A 24,231-nucleotide genomic window follows, 5' to 3' on the forward strand; every position below is an offset into this window, starting at 1 on the left:
CTACCTTCCACATGGGGCTCAAACTCATGACCCTGAGATCAAGAATTGCAGACTCTCCCAACTGAGCCAGCCAGGCACCCCAAAGATTTCTTATATAAGATACAAAAGACGATAAAAGAATAAAAACATAATTGGACTTAATTGAAATTAAGATATTTTGTTTGTTAAAATTATCAATGTGAGAATAAAGGGGCAAGTCACAAACTAAAATAATACTTTAGCTAGCTAGCTAGCTAGCTGGCTAGCTATCCATCCATCTGACAAAAGGGTTATTTCCAGAATGTATAAAGAACTCATACAAATCAAAAAAGACTGAAAAAAAAAAAAAACCCACCCACAAACAATTAAAAGAACGGGCAAAGATTTGAACAAATGCCACACAAAAGAGAATATCCGAGTAGCCAATCAGCATACGAAAACATGGTCAACATTATTATTCATCAGAAGAATGCAAATTAAAAACACAAGTTATTATTATACATCCATCAGGAAGTCTGAGATATAAAAGCATAAAAACACTGAGAATTGAGAAGGATATGGAGAAGGTGGAACTCTCATACAATTGCTGGTGGAAGTGTAACTAGAAATCTATTAAGCAGTATCTATTAAAGCTACTCTATGACTCCGCAATTCTACTTTAGGTATACGACCAAGAGAAATGAGTATATATATCGAATGAAGGACATGTTCAAGAATGTTCATAAGCAGCTGTATTTATTGCAGTAAAAAACTAGAAACAACTCAAACGTCCATCAGCAGGAAAATGGATTACTAATCTATAGTATATTCATATAATGGAATATAAAACAATAACAAAAGGGGTGTCTGGGTGGCTCAGTCAGTTGAGTGTCTGACTCTTGGTTTCAGCTCATGTCATGATCTCAGAGTCATGAAATAGAGCCCTAAGTTGGTCTCAGAGCTCAGCAGGGAGTCTGCTTGTCCCTCTCCCTCCCTTTCTGTCCCCCACCAAACTGTGTGCACACGAGCTCTCTCTCTCTCTCAAATAAATAAATTTTTTAATTAAAAAAATAAAACAATAACAAAAAAGAATAAACTACTGATACATACAACAAGGATGAATCCCACAAATATACTGAGCAAAGGAAGACATCAAAAAACTGTTATTTCATTTATATTCAATTCAAGAACAGGCAGGGAAAATGAACTGGGGTGTTGATGGAAGTCAGAAGAGTCATTATCCCTGGGATGGGTAGGTGAAGTGGTAAGAAAGAACTTTCTGAGGGTGGTTACTCAGATGTATACCTATGTAAAAAAGTTATTGAGCTGTACACTTCAGATTTGTACATTTTCCTATCTAATTATATATATATTAGACATAATTTAAAATATGCTATACTTTAATAACAAGATGAAAATTTAAAAATTAGTCACATTTTCCCAATCAGATTGGCAAAGATTAAATAGTATTGATAGCCATCTGAGGAAAAATAGACTATTGTATCCTGTCAAGGGGAGTGCAAAATGGTATACATTTTGAAAGACAATTTAGCAATATACATCTAAATTTTATAGTTCATACCCTTGGGACACCTGGGTGGCTCAGTCAGTTGAGCATCTGCCTTCTGCTCAGGTCGTGATCCCGGAGTCCTGGGATCGGATCCTACGTCGGGCTCCTTGCTCGGCAGGGAGTCTGCTTCTGCCTCTGCTTCTGCTGCTCCCCCTGCTTGTGCTCTCTCTCTTGCTCTGAAAAATAAATAAATAAAATCTTTAAATAATAAAAAATAAATAAATAAATAAATAAATAAATAAATAAATAAAGTTTATACCCTTTAACTCAGCAATTTCACTTTTAGCCATTTACCCTAGTGAAATATTCACACAAATACTCAAAGGTATATGTGTGAAGATAGTCACAGAGTCATTATTTATGAAATAAAAAGGTTGGAGAAAAAAAAAACCCTGTCCATTCATAAGAGAACAATTAGATAAATTTTTTAAGTTCATGAAATGTCTTATATCCATTAAAAAGTATGAGGAATATCTACATATTTTCACCTGCTAGAAACGAGACTACAAAGTGGGTAAACAGAATGGGAAAACTCAGGTGTCTAGCCTCCATTCTACCACATATCCAGTCACTTATACACTCATTATCTGAGTTTCTTTATTTGTAAAATGGAGTTAACAATATTGCACTTCCTTGTCCATCTCACAGGTGAGGATCAGATGTAAGAAGCCCTTTGAAAAACAGAAAGCATTATAAATGTGCAAAGTATTTTTCTTGAAAAACATTCTTTCATTAACCAAAACTTTGTGTTTATCTTAAATCACCACTCAGTCCACATTTCTTTTCCCTATCATGCTCTTAAACCGGTGTTCTCCAAGTGTGGGCAGCAGACAAATCTCTATCAAAGTGGATGTGGAGAAGTTATCAAAATAATTGAGCTCAGACCCAAATCTACCAAAATTTTGGAACTCCTGAGTTAGATGGATATAGGCATTAAGTCAACCTTTCCCCGTTCCTTAAGAAGAGTCTGGGCTAAATCCCATTAATGGTAGCAGGCCATCGGGTTTAGCTTTGATCTGTCTTGGCTTATGCTTTGCTCTCACGGCAGGCATCAAATGGGCTGGTAAAATAGCACAAATGGTGGGCGTCTGGGTGGCTCAGTTGGTTAAGCAACTGCCTTCGGCTCAGGTCATGATCCTGGAGTCCCGGGATCAAGTCCCGCATCAGGCTCCCTGCTCAGCAGGGAGTCTGCTTCTCCCTCTGACCCTCCCCCCTCTCATGCTCTCTCTCTCTATCTCATTCTCGCTCTCAAATAAATAAATAAAATCTTTAAAAAAAAAAATAGCACAAATGGTACCCCCATTTACTCGATCCCAACAGGAGCCAAAGAACATTCAATGACAAGAACGATGTGATTGCCACTTTGTAGACAAACATGAACCCAGTTTAGCTTGAAGGACTGTAGCTGTTGGGAAACACCATCTCCTGGGCAGCTGCTTTGGCTACTGTCCCCAATTAACTTAGCAGAGTCTCAAAAATAGAAGGCAGCTTCTGTTCTGTTATATAATAAACAGTTCTTTATTTGAAATGACAATATTTACTTTTCCTATAGTGAACTCCGGCAGTCTACTAGGCAGTGGGCAAACAGCAGAAATGCCTGAAATGGAAACTGGAGAAAGCAGTTCAGCTAGTACAGTTTACTCTTTCTACTTGGCCAACGAGTAATGAGAAGATCCCCTTCATGTTTCTCTCACATTGTATCTACTTTGTACAGGACCATGGATTCCAAGTGACTTTGTTACCACCATTTGTATCTTTCCTGTTTTGGCAACTCTCGAAACACCCAAAACAAATGTCAGGTAGTGAGTTCTCCATTACTCAAGTGTTTAAGCAGAGTTGGGGTCGTCCCATCAAAAACGTTTTTTGAGGGATTCTATGTCAAGTGTCAGGTTCAACTGATGAACAAAGGGTCTGGTGTCTATGTTTCCATGATCTCATTTTCAAATGATCTTTAAAGGAGAAAAGTAATAAATTATGATTGTTAACCTTTTCCAATAGTTAATCCCCCTCTTATAAGCAAGAAGCCATGATTTATGTGGTTGTGTTATTTATTATAAAACTCTTCTATACCTTCATAAGCAACAAATGACCACTATTTGAAGTGTAGACAACCACTTTTCGTTTCCTCCTAAATTTTATTTTCCATTCCTTGTATTATAGTGTGCCAACTCTCCAGAACATCTTCATTTCTTGCAGATCTTAAGGGATTGGAGCCCATTTACACTATTACACTATTCTAAAGGTGTCATGCACACTGAGAGATGTTTAAAAAAGCCTTTTGGTTTTTCAAGTGGCATTTGGGAGACAATAGTGACTCCTTGTTCTCTGTCACACTCCTAGGCACTGTTCTTTGGCCAATGAGATTTGCTTTATTTTTGTGACTGGTGCTTAGGTTTTCCTCAAAAATTTTTCCTTCCTGTCTCATTCTCCTGGTCTGTTGTCACTTCTCTGCTAACACATTCAGCAGAAGCAATCTCTTAAAGAGGACAATTTCTATCTAATTACTAGCTAGAAATTACTAGCTAAAATAGAAATTTCTACCTACCAGCGGATTTTATTTTTTAATTTTTTTAATTAAAAAAATTTTTTTAAAGATTTTATTTATTTATTTGACAGAGAGAGATAGCGAGAGCAGGAACACAAGTAGGGGGAGTGGGAGAGGGAGAAGCAGGCTTATTACGTAGCAGGGAGCCCAATGTGGGGCTCCATCCCAGGACCCTGGGATCATGACCTGAGCCGAAGGCAGACGCTTAACGGCTGAGCCACCCAAGTGCCCCTAATTTTTTAAAAATTCTTTAAAAAATTCCTTTATTTGACAGAGAGAGAGACGGTGTAAGAGCAGGGGGAGCTGGCAGAGTGAGAGGGAGAAGCAGGCTTCCCGAGGAGCAGGGAGCCTGATATGGGGCTCGATCCCAGGACCCTGGGATCATGACCCGAGCCAAAGGCAGCCACTTAACTGACTGAGCCACCCAGGCACCCCACATTTTAATGCCGACGAAATTCTTCAGAAACCCAAAGATCCTCCCCACCAGCAAAAACCTAAAGTTCCTCTTTTGAAATTATACAGAGAAGAGTAAATTCTGGTTAGATCAAAATTTGGAGTTTAAACTTTATTCCTGCTGATAAAACCTTCATTTTTTAAATACTCCTACCTCAGGCAGAGTGAATGTTTATCCTCAAAGAATAGCCCATTAATCAGTTGCATTAAAATCACCCAGGGTGCTTGTTAAAATGCAGATTCCAGGGTTTCACTTTAAACCTAAGGAATCAGAAGCTCTGGGGGTAGGGTTCAGTAAGCTGAATTTTTACAAGTGCATCAGGTAATTTGCTTGCCCACTAAGTTTGTGAAACACTGCCCTTAAGATTAACTAAATCCGGGGCGCCTGGGTGGCTCATTGGTTAAGCGACTGCCTTCGGCTCAGGTCATGATCCTGGAGTCCTGGGATCGAGTCCCACATCGGGCTCCCTGCTCAGCAGGGAGTCTGCTTCTCCCTCTGACCCTCCTCCCTCTCATGCTCTCTGTCTCTCATTGTCTCTCTCGCAAATAAATAAAATCTTAAAAAAAAAAAAAAGATTAACTAAATCCTTAATTTTCTGGAATTTCTAATATTCTCCTAAATAAGCCAAAGAAAACAATGATAAGCATTGAAAGTACAACCCAATCTTGTCACAGAATATGTATTCTATTGTAACCCTGTTTATGAACACTTAATAGTTTCTCTGTGGGACAGTTAAGCTGTAGTAATTACCTCATGGTTCTGTAATCTGTATGTCTCCTCCCACATGTCATTTGTACCAACTAAGACTATTGCGTATTTCCAGACAGGATGGAAGAACTACCTGGCCCATGTGGACTGATGCCACTTCATGTTACATTTTCTTTTTCTTGATAACTTAAAGACATTTATGAAATTTCTCACAAGTCTGGAATCTGAATTTTAGAGTCTAACTTAAGGAGAATAATATTTTATAAGGACTCACTAAATCTAAATCACTTTAATCATTGAGCTGTTTCTGGAAAATTGCTTTTTAAATAAACTGGGAAGGAACTGAGATTCATAGCTCTCACCCTCACACTGCCTCTAAATTATAATTCCATGGGCAAATTATACAACCTCTCTGCCGTATTTTTATAATAGGGATAATTACTCTTTGTAATAAGGATATTATCTCCCAAAGTTCTGAGAACATGAGTGAGATCAGGCTTGTAAAATGTCAAAGTTTCTTGAGTGAGGGATCCCATAAAAAGTGTAAATTATTAGTATTCCTTTCATAGGCCTTTAATGAGTTATCGACCTGTCAATGATGAACCTGCCTCTTGAAATATTTCACTTCTTTTTTTTCAGGCTAACTGGGTGACATAATCAGCTCTTAAATTTTCCTGGAGTACTACTTTTAGAAGCTTTAAAATTTAGTCAAAAAACCCCCAAACAAACAGAAAAAGCAACATTACCTCCCTCCCAAACACACATGCATTCCCTAAGACTATCTAGTGTTTACATCTTTATCTTGACTTTCTATCGACTAGATTGATTGAACTTAATAAACCATTTGGGCCATCAAAGCCTCAAGTGCTTTGGGTTAGCTGAAGTATTACAAAGTCCACTAGCTTATTAGCAGTAAACCCTAATGTAGGAAAGTGATTAGAAATAAATTATTTACTTGTTGTCATCTTGGTTATGAAATCATTCTACCATCTATAGTTTCAGTTGCTAGTTTGTGGATTGTTCTTTTAAATTTTTGCTCATCCAAAATTAAAGATTTTTGAGACTCTAGCTAGAAACAAAGCAAAACTAACACTTATCTGCATATCACAATCATTAAATTCTTTAGTAATGTTCTGGAACCTTATTTGGCTCAAGAGGATATTTGAAGATAGTTCCAATGTTTTCAATTTGCAGAGTGGGAGAAGAAATTTCTAAAAATTGAGTCTACTATCTGATCCTGATTACCATACATAGTTGTCTTATATTTTAAAGTTTATTTTGTGAGGACAAGGGGTTCCGGGCTGGCTCAGTCAGTTAGAGCATGTGACTCTTGATCTCGGGGGTCCTGAGTTTGAGCCCCACCTTGGGTGTAGAGTTTACTTTTTTAAAAAGTTTATTTTATAAGGATAAAATATATGTTTTATGCAAAGGAAGAAAAAAACTGAAAAATTGAAAAACAACCCAAATCTGGGATCTATGATAAACAGACTAAATGGATTGACAGATATAAAGAACAGTAAGCGAGGAATGCATGTGATGGTGTGGTAAGGTTGCTCCTCTTGGACAGTGGGCCCATGTGGAGAAAAAGTTTCTGGAACTGAGTCCCTACTGAGAAGTTCCTTGCAGAGTTACATGAAAGAAAAATATTTATATCCATCTTGACAGTGGCACAAAGAGATCTGGGTATAGTTCAGTGGCTTGGGTTTGGTTGACTTCACCTCTTGAACAAATCTGAGGATTAAACATTCACAAATGTTCCTAATATTTTCTGAACAAGGAAGTAAGATATTAGCACTTTTTTTTTCAGTGCTGTATCTACCATTATAGCATCTGTCAGCTAGCCTTAACTTTAAGCCTTATGGAAGAACCAATACGTTCTGATTTGAGAGTTTCCCCCACATGGTAAAAATAAAATGTGGAATTTCAGTAACTGGCATGAAAAATTTTGGTAGTACCCAGGAAGTTTTCAGAAACTAGAGCTTTTACATAATATGGAAGTTTTAATGTTTTGAAGGTTCAGTAAATTATGTAGTGCGTAAGAGTGAAGTCTAAATTACCCACTCGGAAGAGTAACCCTATAGCACACATGTCTGGATCCATGTATGCAGATGGACAGATACACTTCATTTCTCCTGGGAAGTTGAGTTCTAAAAGCTATCACTCAGAACAGACGGTTTTATGATTACGTAAAAAGAAAAGGAAAGATGACAGAGTCATTCTAAAAATGAAAGTCCTTTTGGAGTATTAACAGCTGAAAACATTACAACTTGAAGATGTGAAAAAAAATCAGCTTAAAACTACAAATTAAAACAACAACAACAACAAAACTTGTGCAGAAGGTTTGAAGCATATGGACACCCACCCAGTTTGTGAGGAGGGCAATGGGAGCCCCAGACTTTAGCTTATTAAAGATGACCTTTCCCCTCTCTAAAATTTCAAAGCTGACGTTTCAAGTGCAGAGCAGACTGTGTGCCATATGTAACATGACCTCAGCTCCACTCTGCCCGAGCACTGATGCCATCACTAATGAGAGGTGAAAGGTCCTTTTCTTGCAGCTTTTTCAGAAACCCACCAACTCTTGCCTGTGAAGTAAGACTCCTCCCTCCCTCCCTCACCATCCCCTTGATTTCAAGCGAACTGCATTTAATACACAGCCTCAAAACACTTTTATTACAGGTCGATTTGCTTATAGCCACAGCCAAATGGCAGGATGTACAATCATATGCAGAAGAAAATATTTATTTTGACTCAGAAGGCAAAGGGATTAAGAGAACATTGTATTAACCTTGCCTTTCATCTATGTTTTAAAGGGAAATTCTCCAGAGGCGTCTATTGAAGTTCTATTTTTTTTATAAAGACTATCAAAGACTTTTAGGAGGCCAGGTGTGTGTTTATCTGAGGGGAGGGGAGAAAGGGAAGAAACTGTATTGAGGGAAAAGGCAGCTTCACAAGGCTGCTTCAGACTGCAAAGATGTTTGTGCAGAAATCTGTTATAGGCATTCCTAACCAGCCAGCTCCCCCCACCCCCACCCTTTTTTTCCTGCTGCTTGGAAACAAAATAGCTTTTTTTCCAAGCAGGTTGTTATCATATTCATGGCATGGTCAATTTCCGTTTGCCAAGAAAATATTTAAGCTGATCAAAGAAATTAGAAAATCGGATGAATAGAAACAGACGTTCCCGCAAGAGAAGTGTTTCTCAATGTGAAGAGGCAGGCGGATTGCAGCCAGGCCACCCAGTTACTCCTAGGAAATTGCTCTCTTGCCAAAGGCGGAACTACAGGGCCACCTAAATTCTACCGGAAGGGCTATGGAAGAGTCTCTACTCCCCAAAAAATTCACATGGAGACTGGAGCTTGAGACTCTCTGGTGACAGACGTGTAAGGAGAGGTTCGGTTCTGGTCATCTATGTAAAAACCAGGAGGGCCTTTTACCACATCCGTTAATACAGAGGGACCTTTCAAGACAGAAGATGAGGGACTTTGGGATCCTTTTGCTTTGCTTCGCCTTCTTTATTACGAGCACGGAAAGACAAGAACACATTTTCCTTTGTAGATGGCAGAGCAGAAGTATGTACTTTTGGAATGGAGGGATAGCAGTTTCTCCTGAATTCATATAAATTCAGTTTTTAGATTTGTGGGTTTGGGTGGGGAATGGTTGACAGCAGTTGTCTTCGGGACCCTCTGGTCTCTGAGTGTGCGCCCCGGCTAACTGGTGACGGTAAATAAGAGGGTCTTCTCTTCGTTGTTCCTGGGCAAGGCGCGGCCAAACCAGGTGAGGCCACTTGCTGCGAGGCTTCGATTTGAAGATTGGTCGGCGTCCGGGTTTCCTTCTGGAGAATTCACGAAACCGAAAAGCCGGCCCCGCTCCGGGCAAGGGAATCCGGAATCGCTCCGCTCCCTGCTCGCCTCGGGGAAACTGGGGCACCTCGATCGTCAGTGAAGCGAGACCGACCCTACCCAACACCTCCAGTTCTCTGAGGAAGAAAGCGAGGGGAGGATGGCCCTGAAAGAAGGCAACTGTGGGGAAAGCTAAAGGAACCCAGGGAAGATCCCCTTCCTGCGAGTCCGGCTCGGGGCTACTCGGCGCTGGCAAGGCCACCACAGGCCAGGCGGTTCCCGGGCGGTGGGCCGAGAATCCGCCGGGCCAACTAGCCCCTCCCCCCGCGCGCCCCTCACCCCCGGGACTCAGCCGGCAGATTTTCTTTTCTTTTTTGTTTCAGTTCCTGCCGGCCAGCCCGGGGATCCTTTGCCAGGAAGACAGCGCCCTCTCTCTCCTGCGGCCGCGCCCGCCGCGCCCGGACCCCCTCCCTGCTCCGCTGACCTCCGCGCGCCTGCTTTTTGCCCCTGCCCTCCTCAGCCCGGTCCCCTCCTTCACGCCCCCGCGAATAATCGCCTCGGGGAACAACCCACGACAGCGGCGGGGTCCGAGGCCTGCGCTTGGCGGGGCCGGAGCGCCCGACCTCTGGCTGCAGCTCTGGGCGGAGCTGTCCCCGGCGCACACGCGGCGCCGGAGAGCTCTCGCGTGGCCCCAGGGAGGGGTTCCGGGCGCAGGCGGTGGGACCCGAGCGAGGCCTGGCTCCCCGGCCTAGGCACTGCCCGCGGGCGGGGGGGCGGGGCTGCGAGCTCTTTTCCGCGCGCGAGCGCGCACGCGGCGACTTGGACGCGCGCGCGCACCTGGCAGAGCGGCTTATCCCGGTCCGCAAGATCCGCCGGCCAAAAGTGGACCTGGATCTGCAAGCCGGGTGATGGGAGGGTGGCGAGTGAACTTGAGTGGAGGCAAGGAAAGTTCTTATAGCCTTGTTCCAAGCCCTAAACGCGTCCCTCGCGGTCTGCCAGCTCTGGAAGCCTCACCCTGCGGGCTTGCAGAAGGGCACAGCCGCGGTGTTAGAAAAGTTGTTGCAAAATCCAAACCCAGGCGGGTGGGCGAGACGCGCGGAGGGGCATGAGTGGGCATCTTCCCAGCACGCTCCACCCAGTATTTCTTTCCACACAGCTCAGAGGACTAGCGCTTCAGACAAATGCCGCTCGGCCCATTCAGAGCGGAGGCTGTCAAGCTTCTGTCCGCAAACATCTGGATCCTTTAGAACCCAATGTATTCGTGTGGGACTGCAAAAACATTTCCTATGGCGTGGATTTTCACCGACACAGGTACAGGCCTGAAGTACTTTCACACACCTTCCCCCAAACTCTCCTTGCGCCTGGGAGCCACAGGGGTAGTTCCCCTCGAGCTGACCCGGCTCCAGCGCGCAAGCAGCTCTCAGAAATGCACTAATTGAGTCGCAAACCACCGCCGCCCTAACAAAGCGATCCATCTCGGCAGCTCAGCGCCCAATTTGTCCACAGCACTTTCTTCCGCAATTCAGAAGCATTATCTTGTTTTTAGAAGTATCGCGGCAGAAACGTGGCAATTATCCTAGGCTCGGGTTACGCTAAATGGCTTTAGGCTGAGAAATGGAAGAATACAAATGCCGAGAACGTGCTGATCGCCTCGCTGCGGGGCCTGGACCAGGGTAGGGTAAGCTAGGGAGATTTCGTAGGGGTGGAGGAAGGAGGTCTAGGGCAAGTTCTAACTCTTGGTTGTCTCTCCCAATGGCATCAGCCAAAAAGAAGTGTCGGGCCTTTGTCCCTAGTGATTAAAGATTCTGAGCGATGGACCCTCGGAGGTTGAAAGAGAAGAGGGTCATATCCTGGCATGACCGGGCCTCGGCAGAGTTTCAGGCACTACTGGAGTAAAGAAGGGAAGAGACGTCGAGGGTCAGCGAGAAAAGATGGATAAAACTCCTGTTCCTCTTAGGTACAAGTACGCTAAAATTGGGGAGGAGGGAATTGCACTGGGAGAAAATAACTACGTGCAAAGAGAGTCGGCTCTGACGAATGGGGAGAGGCTTTCACTGCTGAACGAGGGTCAGGCCTGGCCTGGGAGCCCAGGCAGACGCTGCATTTTGGGAACCCGCGGGAACGGCAGAGGCCCAGAGACCACGAAGCATCGCCATTATCAGGAGAAGGAAAAAAAAGAAGACGAAAAAAAAGCTTTTAAGAATCTTCATCTCTGTCCGCCAGGGTGAGTTTGGGCCTGGAAAATGGGAAGAAAAGAAAAAAGAGAGTAGCAAAAGGAGTTCGGGTGCGGCGCCGGGTGTGCAGACGCCTTTGCTAGCCCCAGCCGCCCAGCCCACAGTGGTAGCCACGCTGTGCGCGTGTCTCTTTCTCATTCTGCTCAAACCAGCCCCCACATCTTGAAGTAATCAGCAGCCGAGAAGGGACTCGTCCCCCTGGCATCTCAGGTTAAAGGAGGAGGTCCAGGAAAATGTGGTAGAGCCATTACAAGAAACCCGAGCCGCAGTCATCAGGGACTCCAATTGCCATCGCATTAGGATTGATTAGAGACCAGCAGTACCGTAATGACCCGGAAAGAGGGGCAGCCAGGGATTATTAATATCAGAATGTGCCGGGGAAGTGCGGTGGGAGGGGGCTGAGGGGAGGGAGGGAAGAGTAACGTGGGGAGGAAGAAGTTTTAAGTTACTAGGATTTATATATAAGTGCAGGCTTACCTGAAGAAACTGGATAGTCACTGAATCACGCAAACAATAAATCTAATTGCATCTTAAATTTCAAGAAGCCTGATTTTGGGGGGGGTGGGGAAGGAGTAAAACCATCGTGAAAACCAGGCCAACATCTTAGTTTTTATGAACATGTAGTTATATAAAATTGTAAGAATCTAAGGGAAAAGATGAGGTGGGGGTGCTGGATGTACACTTTCCTTACCAGGGGGCCTCTTAAAAAAGGATTTGGGGAGTGCAGTTTTGGGTTACTTTGGGTCTTCTCTCCAGGGCTAGGGGGTAGTGGAGTAGACATTTTCTGCAGAGTCTGTAGAGGTGTAATAACCCAAATTTTAATTGAAATAGTGATACCTAAGTAGTGGCTTTTGTTTTTTGTTTTGTTTGAGACACCAGTGATCAGGATCCCTAAGAGATGTAGAGAAGAGAGTGTTTGTCTCCTTCCTTGGACTGTGAGCCAAAACAAATCAGCCCCTGATGGTCTGGGCTGAAACGCAGCTCACTGGATAATTAACTCCATCTTTCCAGTCCACCCTAACTGTTTATTTAGTGTCACCCTGCATTACCGTCACTAGCACTTTCCTCTGAACAGGAGGAGCTGCAGGCTTTCACCTCCCAAAAGGAAATTCTTCTTAGCTTAGACAGATGCGGTATTCAGGATGTACATTAGTTGAGAAAAAAGTTGATTGGAAATTCAGTGGAAGATAAGGACTCTTGAAGATTTTTTTTTTTTTTTGTAAATTTGCCCTAAGATGATATTAATAAAAAGGTGACAAGAGTGTCTTCAGTTCTTAAGAATGGATTCTTATAACACTCCCCTTCATTTTCTAGAAAGGTGCTTGGCATCTGGTGTCGAGTGGCATCTTCTGGCTCAAATATGGTCATTGGCGAGTCCCTCAGCCACAGCCTTCTCAGAACGCAGCTGAAGGCGGCCCTTTCCGTCCAGGTGGCCAGCCCACCTTCTTCCTCCGCCCTACCCACCGGCTCCCCCACGTTTTGTCGACGCCACCGCTTAGCTTAGCTGGTCTCCAGGCTGAGCGCGATGCCCCTGCCCGGACTTCAGCGTTGACTTGCCCCGCGCCAGCACCCTCTGTCTGTGAAACCTCAGGTCCGCGGCAGAAAGATGCAGGCGCCCGGAGCCTGGCGGAAGGGAGGGGACCCGCCAGAGAGAAATAAAGAGATCCCGAGGGTGTGTGTGTGTGTGTGTGTGTGTGTGTGTGTGTGTGTGAGAGAGAGAGACAGAGACAGAGACAGAAGGACAGAGAGAAACAGAACAATGAGATTGAGACAGTGAGGGAGAGAGGGTGAGAGATAAGAGAATAAATGAGAAATGAGAAACGAGGTTCGCACACAAAATAAACGAGTTTCCTCTTTCAGAATGAAAACAGAGAAGTTAGAGGGACACACAGAGAGAGACCAGACGTGGGAGGACACACACAAGGGAGGATAGGCTCTCCAAACCCACAGCCCAGCCCTGTCCTCCAATCTGAGTTCCCTCGCAGTGCTGTCTCTCAGTGCTGGTCTTCGTCTCCTTTCCCCGCCCCTGGGACAATGCGGAGCCTGTATTTTCAGGAGCCGCGCGGGGCGGCAGGGTTTTTAGCAGCAAGCCGGGCTAGCAGCCCGCTCTGTTTGTCCAGGTGTGGGCGGGGGGCGCCGGTCTCCTGGCGTCTTGGGCTGGCGCTGGATTTTCTCACCAAGGAAGTGGGAGGCTCTCCTCGCAGCTTCCCGCTTCCAGGAGAAAACTGCCTCTTTCCATACATACATAAATATATTAGGGGAACAGACAAATCTTCATTGTTCAGAAATAAGCTGCGGAGGCCGGCCGGCTCCCCTTGGCCCTGCCGAACGAGGTTGGAAAGGAGGGAGGGAGAGAGGCGGGGGCCGCGCGGATCCGGTGTCACGTTGCAGATTCCCACTAAAGATAACGAAACGTGATCTATTTTTCAGAACAGCAAGTGGATGGGAAAGAGCCTTGACAACACAAAACTCATTTACTAATGGACTGGTTTTGAGTTTCTCTTCTCGGGGTCCGCAAATCTCCCTGCCTGAGTCCTCGGCCTATTCAGACCTCGCCGGGAGCACGGTCCCCCAGGAGGCAGGGGGGCGGCTGCTCCGGCGCCGTGCTGGCCGTCGCAGCCCGGGATCCCAAGGGTCGAGGGCACCCGGCGTTTCCAACCAAGCAGAGGAAAAAGGTGAATGTTGTCACTGCAGCCAGGATTTGGGGAGTCTCCGCACTGCCCCAGAACGACGACGCTAATTTATTGAAGGAACACCTCCCGATGCTCTTCCCTTCCAAATATCTGTAGGTAGAGTAAGATCCCCGCTGTAGTTCTTGATGGCGAAGGAATGCCAAGAAAGCGGGCCGGGGGCCCCAAAGCATCTCTCTCCAAGCCAGAAGGGAAGCAAGTGGGTTCCACACAGAGGTTTTTAAACCAAGGCCTTATATATCGACCCAGCCGAGAAACCCCACCAGCAGCTAGTGCATTGGCCTTTTCCAGAAACCGGTTGTGCGCACCCGGCGGTTACCTGCACTGAGGAGGCACAGAAGAGCCGAAACCAGGCGTCGGGCGACGGTCGCCAGCCGCGTTACCCTCGGGAGCCGCCGAGAAGCAGCAAGGGCAGCAGCTATAGTTGCTCGTTCCCTTTAAATCTCCGACGCATCTCTGTTTTTCGTGTGATTTGCATTGACAGCAAAGGTTTTAAGTTACTAGAACAACTCAAACCTTTCTGTGTGCGATTTAAAATGGATCATTTGGTTTATGTGGTTTGTAAATTCATGTCATTTTACCTCTTTTAGTGGTTTTCACTGAAAGGCTCCATTTTGGGAAACCTTATATATCCGAGCCAACAATTAACATTTATAACAATTGGTTTCCCTAACCAAGGAATCGAAATAGTAGGTAGGCTCATTGGTACAATGCGAATAGCACCTCTCCTTTCTAGTCCCGCGATCTATTGGATTAAACGCAAGGAGAAAGGCTGGTGGGCCCGGGCCCGGCCTCTGAGGACTAGCACCACAGCTCATCATCGCGGTGCCGCAATCGCGGCACCCACGCGGTCATCTCCCCAGTTGTCGCCAACGTCTCTCACGTCCTTGCTCCTTTTGAAGAAAGATGAAAAGAAGTGGGCAGAGAGGTCTGAGGAAGCAGAAAAAAAGGTGGTCATATTGGTGTCTAATTGCCATCTTTCTGCTCCTCGTCATCCCCTGTAAATTTATACCTGCCCTTATTTGTCCAAGCTACGCCTCATTTCCTTATACAAAATTGTTAATTATAAAGTACACCCCATACTCAACTTACCGTTTGTCTTTTCAGAGACGTGGCTGGACTTACAGACCCTCCACCCCCTACACACACATTTTAATTCTGCGCACTTGCTCCAGACTTGAGGGTATTAACTGATTTTTAGAGCGGAGTTTAAGCTTCCGTTCTGGTCCTCATACAGCTGCCATGTCAATAAGGACTATTCCAAGAAGAGACGTTCCTTCTGGCAGGACACTGCAGCTCCTTAAGACTTCATCTGAAACATCATGAGCACTAAAATAAGACGGCGAGGGAAAATTACCAGACACATGGGCTTGGGCTCAGCCGTGCCAGGCTTCCAGTTTAGAAAGTAAGTCATTGGGCACACCATATGGTAGGGGCCCTTTTGAAATAATACGCACGAAGAAGAAGGAGAAGGAGAAGGAGAAGGAGAAGGAGAAGGAGGAGAAGAAGGAGAAGAAGGAGAAGAAGGAGAAGAAGAAAGAAAAAAGAAAAGAAAAATAAGAAAGAAAAGAAATATTATGCACCCATTACATGGATTTTTAAAAAAAATAACTCTAAAGGTAATGAAATATCAGCATCTATTTCCAAGGTCTAATTGCATGGGATACTGCAGAATTTTAAGGATGCAAAAATGCATTGTGTGGGAGTTCAGGGGAGAAGCAGCTTCTCTCTACTTGGTACCTCTGGAGAGACAGCCAGGACAGAAGGGTGAAACCCTTCATGAGTTTAAAATGTACATTGCAGGGTGCACTGAACTGGGCACATTATTTTGAAACCATATAAATAATACCAGGGGAAACTTATGCAGTGCTCCTTCTCCCACTTATGTCTTAATACATAAATGGTTCTGTGGAGCTGGGCTCTGGCTAATGTAATCAAAACATATTTGAAGAAGACAAGCAAGTTTAAAGAGCCTAGAGTTTGTTCTTCACATTCACTAAGAGGGTGCATTTAAATCAAAAGCATTTTTGAAGTGTACTTAAAATTCTGTTTTGAACTTATCTAATCAGAGATAAGTATAGTTATAAAGTCACTCTCCTTCTACCATTCTGCTCCCCTTATCTTCCCGCATTGTTCTTATCTGCTGCCAGTCTCAGCTACTGACAATAGATTATCTTTGTTTAGAGACACTAATTGTTTTCAAAATCTTTTTAATAATTGCTTTGGAACAAGGTGTGCAAATGAGGCTTAAGATAATTACAGCTTCATTTGTTTGTACAGTTTTACTAAACATTCTCCACATATACACAAAATAACAGATGGTGGGACTGAAATTGCAGGACATCTCTCATTCCCTGGCTGTAAAATAGGCCTGCGTTGCAACCTACACACACACACACACACACACACACACACACACCCCTCTTTATTTAATCTTCTTGGAGCCGCTGTCGTCCTGGCTTTGAGGGCAGTGTCCCTCTCAGAGCAGGGCAAGGATTAGGTTACAATCAGATGGCTATTGGAGCCGGACACAGTTTTATTTAATTTACACCCCATCCAGCGCCTTTCGTTCGAGGTTCCCAAAGCATTTTTGCTAATAGCAAGTAAAGCTTCTCGGCATTCCTCAGTAGCAGAGGAATGGAAAACGCAAACGCGCCGATGGGGAAACTGAGTCCAGAAAGCTGCCCGCTTAAACCACAGAACGTTAAGATACCAAATCACAAATGAACCCTCAGAATCTTTATTTGCTCAGCAACAATGCTCTAAACAGCTCTTCGCATGGTCCCAAATAGTCGTGGCCTCTTGAAAATGAGGGAAGCGCTATCCAGCTGGGAATACTTGTGCCCTATGGAGGGCGGTGGGGGCGAAGGAAGAACGGCGGAGGAAATTAGGCTCCTAGAGTTGAAGTCAGCCGGGGAGAAGCCACTCTTCCAGAGGCTGCAGCCCGGAGCCCAGTTCTGATCTTGTATTATTTATCGCGTTCCCTAAGCTATTCATCAATCCATTATTTATTCATTCCAACATTAAGGTAATTAAATATGAGCTCACCGGCAAAGGGCAAGTCTGCAAGGGACAGGGACAGGGGTACGGAGGAAGAGGAGAGGAATTATAAGGTCTGGAGTCATTGATTTGTGCAGAGATGTGCACGGCTGCCCTTAGGTGACACTGGAGAGGGGGCTCACGTTGCAGGGTCCTGACGCGCTCACCCACTCACACCCCCCGCCCCCGGGCAGCGCGGCTCCCTCCTCCCCCCTCTCACCCTTCTTCCCACCTCTCCGGGTCCTTCTCCTCCCACCACTCCCTATCCCGGGCTCCACTGCCGCGCCCTCCCCGCGCGGGGCGGCGCGGCCTCGCTGCCTGGCCCGGCGGCGCGCGGGCTGGCCAGCCCCGGATAGGCGCCGCCCGCAGCCAATCAGCGCGCCGGGGGACGCTGCGCGCTTTAAGGCCGCTGCGGGGAGAACAGAAACCAAGTTCCCCGGCAACGAGCAGCATCAACCCGGCGGGAGGCGGGAGGCCGGAGCCAGAGAGGCCCAAAAGGCTGCGGAGTGAGCCGGCCGCTCGGTGTCCAGCGCCCCGCCCCCCCCTCGTCCTTCTTCCTCGGCCGCCCAGCCCTAAATTTCGACCAGCTTTTTCGCCTACGGAAATCCTAGGGAGGGGGTTAGGAGCAGCTGCGCCCCCCTCCCTGCGGCTGCCGCCCCCTGCTTTTTCGGCGCTGCTCCCTGCCGCGTGCGCCCGGGCAGTGCACCTCGGCAGGCCCCAGCCATGTCGATGCTGCCGTCGTTCGGCTTCACGCAGGAGCAAGTGGCGTGCGTGTGCGAAGTTCTGCAGCAAGGCGGGAACCTGGAGCGTCTGGGCAGGTTCCTGTGGTCGCTCCCCGCCTGCGACCACCTGCACAAGAACGAAAGCGTGCTCAAGGCCAAGGCCGTGGTTGCCTTCCACCGCGGGAACTTCCGCGAGCTCTACAAGATCCTGGAGAGCCACCAGTTCTCGCCTCACAACCATCCCAAGCTGCAGCAACTGTGGCTGAAGGCGCACTACGTGGAGGCCGAGAAGCTGCGCGGCCGGCCGCTGGGCGCGGTGGGCAAATATCGAGTGCGCCGAAAATTCCCGCTGCCGCGCACCATCTGGGACGGCGAGGAGACCAGCTACTGCTTCAAGGAGAAGTCACGGGGCGTGCTGCGCGAGTGGTACGCGCACAACCCATACCCCTCGCCTCGTGAGAAGCGGGAGCTGGCCGAGGCCACCGGGCTCACCACCACCCAGGTCAGCAACTGGTTTAAGAACCGGAGGCAAAGAGACCGGGCCGCGGAGGCCAAGGAAAGGTACGCGGCGTGCTTCCCGCTGCTCGGGCGACCCCGGGAAGCCTTCCTTTCCCCTCCGCCCCTTCTCGCCCCTGCTGGCACCCGCCACCGCGTCCTCCCGGCCGGCTGGAGCCCGTCCGCGGGGCGGCGCCCAGGCCTCCGCGGTACTGCAGCGAAAGTTCATGAACTCTGAGATCGCTTGCTAGGGATGGGGAGTCATTTGATTTGAGCGCCCGCGCGTGGGCTTCTTGGGGGTGTGAGTGTCAGGAAATATTGGCGCTAGGTTTGTTTTTCATGCCTCCCTGGTTGGCTGGGGCGACGAGTGGGGGTGGGGGGTGCGGAGTGAGTTTCGAGATCCACTACAGGGGAAGTGTTGATTGGTGTCTCCAGGAAAGGGGTTCGGTGGGGGCTGAGGGTAGCGAACCTCTCTGCTCCTGCTCCCCGAGGGGTGGAGCTGGCCTGAGACATCTGCTCTGTCCCCACTCCCGCCGCGTTCCGTACTCGCTCTCTCCTGGTAGGCTTTTTGGGCGAGAGGTCGCCGCTTCATTCCGTACGAGCTGTACAAAGGGAGGAGACTTTTAAAAGAAATCCACAGAAAAGAGGGCTTTGGAAGAGTTGGCGCTTCATTATCTGGCGCCTGCTCCTCTCGGGGCTGCCTCGCGCGTGTCGCGCTGCCTCGGCGGGTGCATCTGGCGGTCCGCGCCGCCGGCCCGGATGAGGAAGGGGTCCCCAGTCGCAGACTTCTCTCTGGAGCTCAGAAGGCAATCTTATTTTAACCTGTCTCCGCCTCCGCCCTCCTCGCGCGAACACCCCGGTCCACCTGGCCCCGCTCCATCCGTTTGCTGTGCAGTTTCCGGACGAGGTTCGGAAGAGCGCGGGGAGGCGGCGGCGGCGGCGGCGAGGGCGCTCCGGGAAGCCGAGGAGTTTTGGGGAAACCTAAGCGCCCGGGAGGGCTGGGTTTCCTTTGTTCGCTTCCGAGCCTGGGGGCCGCACATGTCGCCTCTGCGTTCCCCTCTGGGTGGAAAAGCGTGGAGCCTGGATCCTCTCGGCTGCAGTGGCTTTTCTGGGCGAGAGACTGGGAGGGCCGGGGAGAGAAAGAGGGAGCCAGGCAGGCGCTGGGGCCGAGGAGGATGGGCCTGAAGGCGGAAGCGGTCAGGGCTTCGAAATGCTGAAGTTTGCCAGCACCGAGCATCCGGACCGACGCCCGGGCATGCCGCACCGGCTCTCGGGCGGAGCGGGGTCTCGAAGTTTCCTCTGCGGGGAAACGGTGCGCTGCTGTGGGTGTCCGACAGGGGGTTTGAGAGGGGGGCTCTGAGGGACTCAGGACTGGGCGACTAACACGGGGCCAGGGACAATACGGTTCCAGTTAGATTTTAGTTACAAAACGGTCGTCCTGTAAGCCAGGCCCGAGGGCCCACTCCCTGCTGAAATCGGCTTCGCTCCCTGTGTTTACTCAGGTCACTGGGCTGCTCCGGACACCACTTCCCATGACCTGTCCTGTGCTTCTGAAACCGCAACCTCCGGGCAGGGCCAGGGAAACTCGACGTTTAATTGTTTCCTCAGATGGGAACAGGGCAATTGACTTGATTCACCCTAGACATCTGCGCGTGGGGCTCTGTTGGTCCTCTGATCATTTTCTTTATCACCAACAACTATTTGTTGGAAGACTTTCAAACTTAATTACTTCTAAATGTGGTGCTGGTTGAGAGGTATTTAAAAATAACTGCTTGAACAAAATTTTTAAAGTAATTTCTGTGTTTCACATAAGTCCTACTGATCTGGCTTTCTAAAATCTGGAAGAGGAAAGGACCTGGCTCCCCACAAGCTCTGTCCGTAGTTCCCCATTTCTCCAGACTCCTCTGCCTCCTTACTTCCCCCAGGACCCTTGGGAATGGGTGGGAGGGCACAGCTCCTCCATTCGGGTATATGACTGATTGCACAATGGCCCTTTCCTTCTTCCAGCTCCCCTCCTTCCACTCACACTTTTTTTAACCTACTTTTTTTTTTTTTTTTTTTAACCATATGGTGTTGTCCTCTATTTCTTAGGGAGAACACCGAAAACAATAACTCCTCCTCCAACAAGCAGAATCAACTCTCTCCTCTGGAAGGGGGCAAGCCGCTCATGTCCAGCTCAGAAGAAGAATTCTCACCTCCCCAAAGTCCAGACCAGAACTCGGTACTTCTGCTGCAGGGCAATATGGGCCACGCCAGGAGCTCAAACTATTCTCTCCCTGGCTTAACCTCCTCGCAGCCCAGCCACAGCCTGCAAGCCCACCAACATCAGCTCCAGGACTCCCTGCTGGGCCCCCTCACCTCCAGTCTGGTGGACTTGGGGTCTTAAGTGGGGAGGGGCTGGGCCTGGAAGCAGTGACTAGGGACACCTGTAAATAGAAATCAGGAACATTTTTGCAGCTTGTTTCTGGGGTTCTCTGCATATAAAGGAATGGTGAACTTTCACAAATATCTTTTTAAAACTCAAAACCAACAGCAATCTCAAGCTTAGTTGCCTTCTTCTTCTCTCCGACTCTTGCATTTCCCATCCCAGTGCAGAGATCAGGAAAAAAAAAAAAAAAAAACCCAAACAAACAAAAGCACCCAGTCACCCAGTCTTGGTTCTGGGCAATCCATGTGCCAGCTTCAGTAGCCTTTCTTTTTTTTTTCAGTGAATGGGAATTACAAATCAACTGGATTTTAAATATTTCCTTTTAATTTATTTATGGAAAAGTCTTTTTGGGAAGAGGAAAAGGAAATGAAGAAAGAGAGAGAGAAGTCAAAATTGTGAAAATAAGAGCCTCCAGCCAGGAGGAACTGGTTGCATTCTTAAGGTGAATAGAAAAAATATGATCTTATAACTTTCTGATGGGGAAAATTAAGTTTACATTTTTCATTATTTAGTGTTAAACACTTTTATGTAGATTAAAATGAAAGAACAGTATTAGGGGGGAAAAAAAGTGCCTAAACGTCTTAATGCTCTCTGTGTAAGGCAGTTAGAAATAGCAGTGACCATTAGTAATACAACTATTTTTGTCAAATTTAGTGGGGTTTTTGGTTGTTGTTTGTTTTCTTGGGTTTTTTTAATGGCAAACTTTAAAAATGTACCAATGTGAAAAAAACACTTTCCTGAATGCCATTACTTCTCATGCCCTTGAAGCTTTCATATCTGTAGCCTACTCCTGTTAAGGGTTTCTTTTGTTCCTAGTTTCTAGCCTGCAAAAATATACGACAAATCTGGCAACCTGGTATTTGTTACTAAAACAGCATGTGTTTTCAGGTTTCTTTTCTATTGTACCTAAACCAGTCTAAATTAAAACTTAGTAGAACACCAGGAGTATGATTCTGTTTCTGAAAGGTGAGTTGTGTATTGCTGTCATTGGCCTCCCCCTCTTTTTTTTTTGAAGTTTTCTTGCTTTCTTACTTAATGGTGGTTGTGAATTGCAGGGTACTTTGAAGGCCACCACCTGAGCCAGGAGTGGTGACTGAGTTGATTATGTGACAGAAAAAGAGTGAAATTAGCTTTGGGGTATTTATTTTTTTATTATTTAGGTATGAAGTTTTGTTTACCACTAGCTCTTCTCCACAGCGTTCATATGTTAACTCCCGCTCTTTTGTATTAATGGGTTTATGACAAGACTGTGAAAGTAAAATAATTTATCTGCTTGGAAAGAAAAGGGGGGGGCACTTGAACAAGGATAACAACATTGTGAATTAATCTGTATAAATAGAAAGCAGACCAGTAGGACCAGAGCTCTTTGCGCTGCTGCCGGATAGTGTCCAGAAAAATCCCAGTAATCATGTAGGCTCCATATTATTTTTGCCTGGGGCAAAAATGATGTATCTTTGTATTTAGCTTTTAAAATTAGTGAAACAAATGGCATTATTTATTAAAATTCTACTCAGGATAACAGGACTGGCTTGCTTGTGCTTTGTAAAAATATTGCTCCCCAGAGAGAGTCTATTTATTTTCTGACATGACAGTTTCATAATTTTGATTTTTCCTCATCCGTGTCACTATTAATATATTCATTTTTTTTCTTACTCTTTCCTATCTTTCCTGTCCTGATCTAGGAGATTGAGGTGTGTGTATGGGGTGGGGAGTGGAATTTAGGCCTTATTATGAGTTGGTTTTTTTTTTTTTAAATGTCAAATAGCTTTGACTGAGTTCAAAAGAGAAAGGATCACTGTACTTAACTGTAGTCACTTTTACTTATAAAGTCATTTTTTCCCCCTCAGTGATGGACAGATGTGCACACAGCCGCTGGGAGACCATCATTTGGATTGGGAGCTCAGGGTCCCAATCTCCCTTGTTAGTGTTTTGGATCATTAAGTTGGTGTTTATTTAAGTCACGAGGGTGTTTATTCTCCATGTCTTGGGCCACGGAGAAATGCCACCCTCTGCAGGAGGGGCTCTCACAGGGGATCTCCGCACATTCTTCACATTCACTCCCCAAAACAAACACCCTGCACAAAGATAGCTTTCAATGACCCTGACAGGCTTCAAAGGACACCGCGGAAATCTCCCTGGAAAATAAGGAAGGGCCAATTACTTTAATTTCTTACATGCCCTCTCTTCCTACTCCGCTGACTACCCCCCACTCTTCCAGCTCCGCTTGGAATAATTTTAGACTCGTGGAAGGTCTGTTTCCCTGGGCGCCGGGGCCCACTTCCTGCTCCCTCAGTTGGTGAATCTTGGAAAGAAAGGTCTGCAGATCTGGCGAGGAGCAGAGCGGGCCAGTCCTGTAAAAACCCCTGTGATTACTGCTTGTAAACTCGTTAAAAGGACAATTTTCTGTCGCAGTCATAAACTCTTTGTAAAATCCCTGGCACTCGATTCAGAGTGTGCATATTCCAGATGTGTTTAATAAGAAATTGCACAATATGCCTTCCTCCGCCATCCCCGGCTCAGTCTGGCTGAACTAGGGACAAGCAGGAGGAGGCGAGAAAGCTGGATATTCCTGTGAGTTTTCTTGGCAATCTTAGAGCGATCATTGGGGGGAACTAACCACATTTTTTTTTCCTTGAGGAAATCTTCGAGGACCAGCTGTTAAGGGACCTCCAATTTATCTTCTCGGCGCCGCAGTTTAACTGAATCAAAAGCCACTTTTCGTTTCTCCTCTGCAGGTTTCTTAATGATAGCCAAAGTAATGAACAACGGCTTATAAATAGTGTTTTTAGGACGAAACCTTACAGCCTTTTGCCAAGTAAAATGAAAAAAAAAAAAAAAACACAACAACAACACAAACAAACCACACAAATATTAGGGCGATTTCTTTTCCCTGACGTTTTAAATCTGAACACACAATTGTTCGGGTCCCAGCTGCCTGCTCGCCTTGACCTCTTGGCTGAGAACGAAGCTTCCTAAGTATTCGGAGGCAAAGGGACGTGGCCGGCGGTTAGCTGTCAAAGCCCCACGAGCTGCAGGCAAGGAGACTGGCGCCGTCGGGGCCGGGCGCTGCGGGTCTTGAACCAATTCTGCAGGCAAGGACAGCTTGGTCTTGACCCCGAGCTCAAGTGGAAACTTCCAGGAAGAGGCTTTGGCTTTGGCGTTTATGGGCAAACTCTGTTTGCTGAGCGGTGACCCTCGTGAACGCCCCTCTGCCCCGCACCTTGACGGCCAGTCGGGCACCTGGCACTGAACCCACGCAGAGCCGCGCTTGCTCTGCTCGGCCGCCGCTGCCGCCGCGACTCCCGCAGCGGCTGCGGCTGAAGGGGGCTACATTCCTACCGCCTCCCCCACCTGGAGGCCTTTGGTAACGTCTGCAGGCAGAACTCCAGGTCCTGGGAATCCAGAAGCGTCCATGCCGTGCCCCTCGGGCTGCAGAGAACTGGGGGAGCTCCTCCCGCCACCCGCAGACTCCAGAGGCAGTTCCTTGCCACTCTCGGCCCTCCCGAGGCGCGGGGAGTCCGGGCGCCGCAGCTCTCTCCTCCCGGCCCAGGC

The 24,231-nt window shown here is 47.1% G+C and overlaps 2 protein-coding genes across 7 annotated transcripts; both read left to right on the forward strand.

Annotated features, from left to right (window-relative positions):
- Nucleotides 1–8,353: 8,353 nt before the first annotated feature.
- On the forward strand, nucleotides 8,354–14,321 carry LOC118002204. Of its 6 annotated transcripts, XM_034992520.1 has the most exons (4): nucleotides 8,354–10,010; nucleotides 10,228–10,382; nucleotides 12,620–12,896; nucleotides 13,741–14,321. In XM_034992520.1, exons 1-4 carry the CDS (start codon nucleotides 9,980–9,982, stop codon nucleotides 14,043–14,045), a joined length of 768 nt encoding a protein of 255 aa, XP_034848411.1. In that variant the 5' UTR covers nucleotides 8,354–9,979; the 3' UTR covers nucleotides 14,046–14,321. The 6 variants fall into 6 exon arrangements, 1 of the variants encoding a protein (XP_034848411.1); XR_004676981.1 differs by having other exon boundaries at nucleotides 8,354–10,382; nucleotides 13,736–14,321; XR_004676985.1 differs by lacking the exons at nucleotides 8,354–10,010; nucleotides 10,228–10,382 and adding an exon at nucleotides 11,079–11,295 and having other exon boundaries at nucleotides 13,736–14,321.
- A 3,136-nt stretch (nucleotides 14,322–17,457) lies between these two features.
- Nucleotides 17,458–22,198, forward strand: SIX1 (SIX homeobox 1). Its single transcript, XM_034992375.1, has 2 exons — nucleotides 17,458–18,317; nucleotides 20,343–22,198. Exons 1-2 carry the CDS (start codon nucleotides 17,758–17,760, stop codon nucleotides 20,635–20,637), a joined length of 855 nt encoding a protein of 284 aa, XP_034848266.1. The 5' UTR covers nucleotides 17,458–17,757; the 3' UTR covers nucleotides 20,638–22,198.
- Nucleotides 22,199–24,231: the final 2,033 nt, after the last annotated feature.

The sequence above is a fragment of the Mirounga leonina genome, unplaced genomic scaffold (genome assembly GCF_011800145.1).
Source record: "Mirounga leonina isolate KUSES-001 unplaced genomic scaffold, KU_Mleo_1.0 Mir_82, whole genome shotgun sequence".
Taxonomy (NCBI): domain Eukaryota; kingdom Metazoa; phylum Chordata; class Mammalia; order Carnivora; family Phocidae; genus Mirounga; species Mirounga leonina.

Coding starts and splice junctions, on each gene's coding strand:
- LOC118002204 (XM_034992520.1), top strand. CDS start 9,980: ATGGGAGGGTGGCGAGTGAACTTGAGTGGAG. Junction 10,383..12,619: donor GTGGATTTTCACCGACACAG/GTACAGGCCTGA, acceptor TTCATTTTCTAG/AAAGGTGCTTGGCATCTGGT. Junction 12,897..13,740: donor CTCTGTCTGTGAAACCTCAG/GTCCGCGGCAGA, acceptor TTTTCAGAACAG/CAAGTGGATGGGAAAGAGCC.
- SIX1 (XM_034992375.1), top strand. CDS start 17,758: ATGTCGATGCTGCCGTCGTTCGGCTTCACGCAGGAGCAAGTGGCGTGC. Junction 18,318..20,342: donor GCCGCGGAGGCCAAGGAAAG/GTACGCGGCGTG, acceptor TCTATTTCTTAG/GGAGAACACCGAAAACAATA.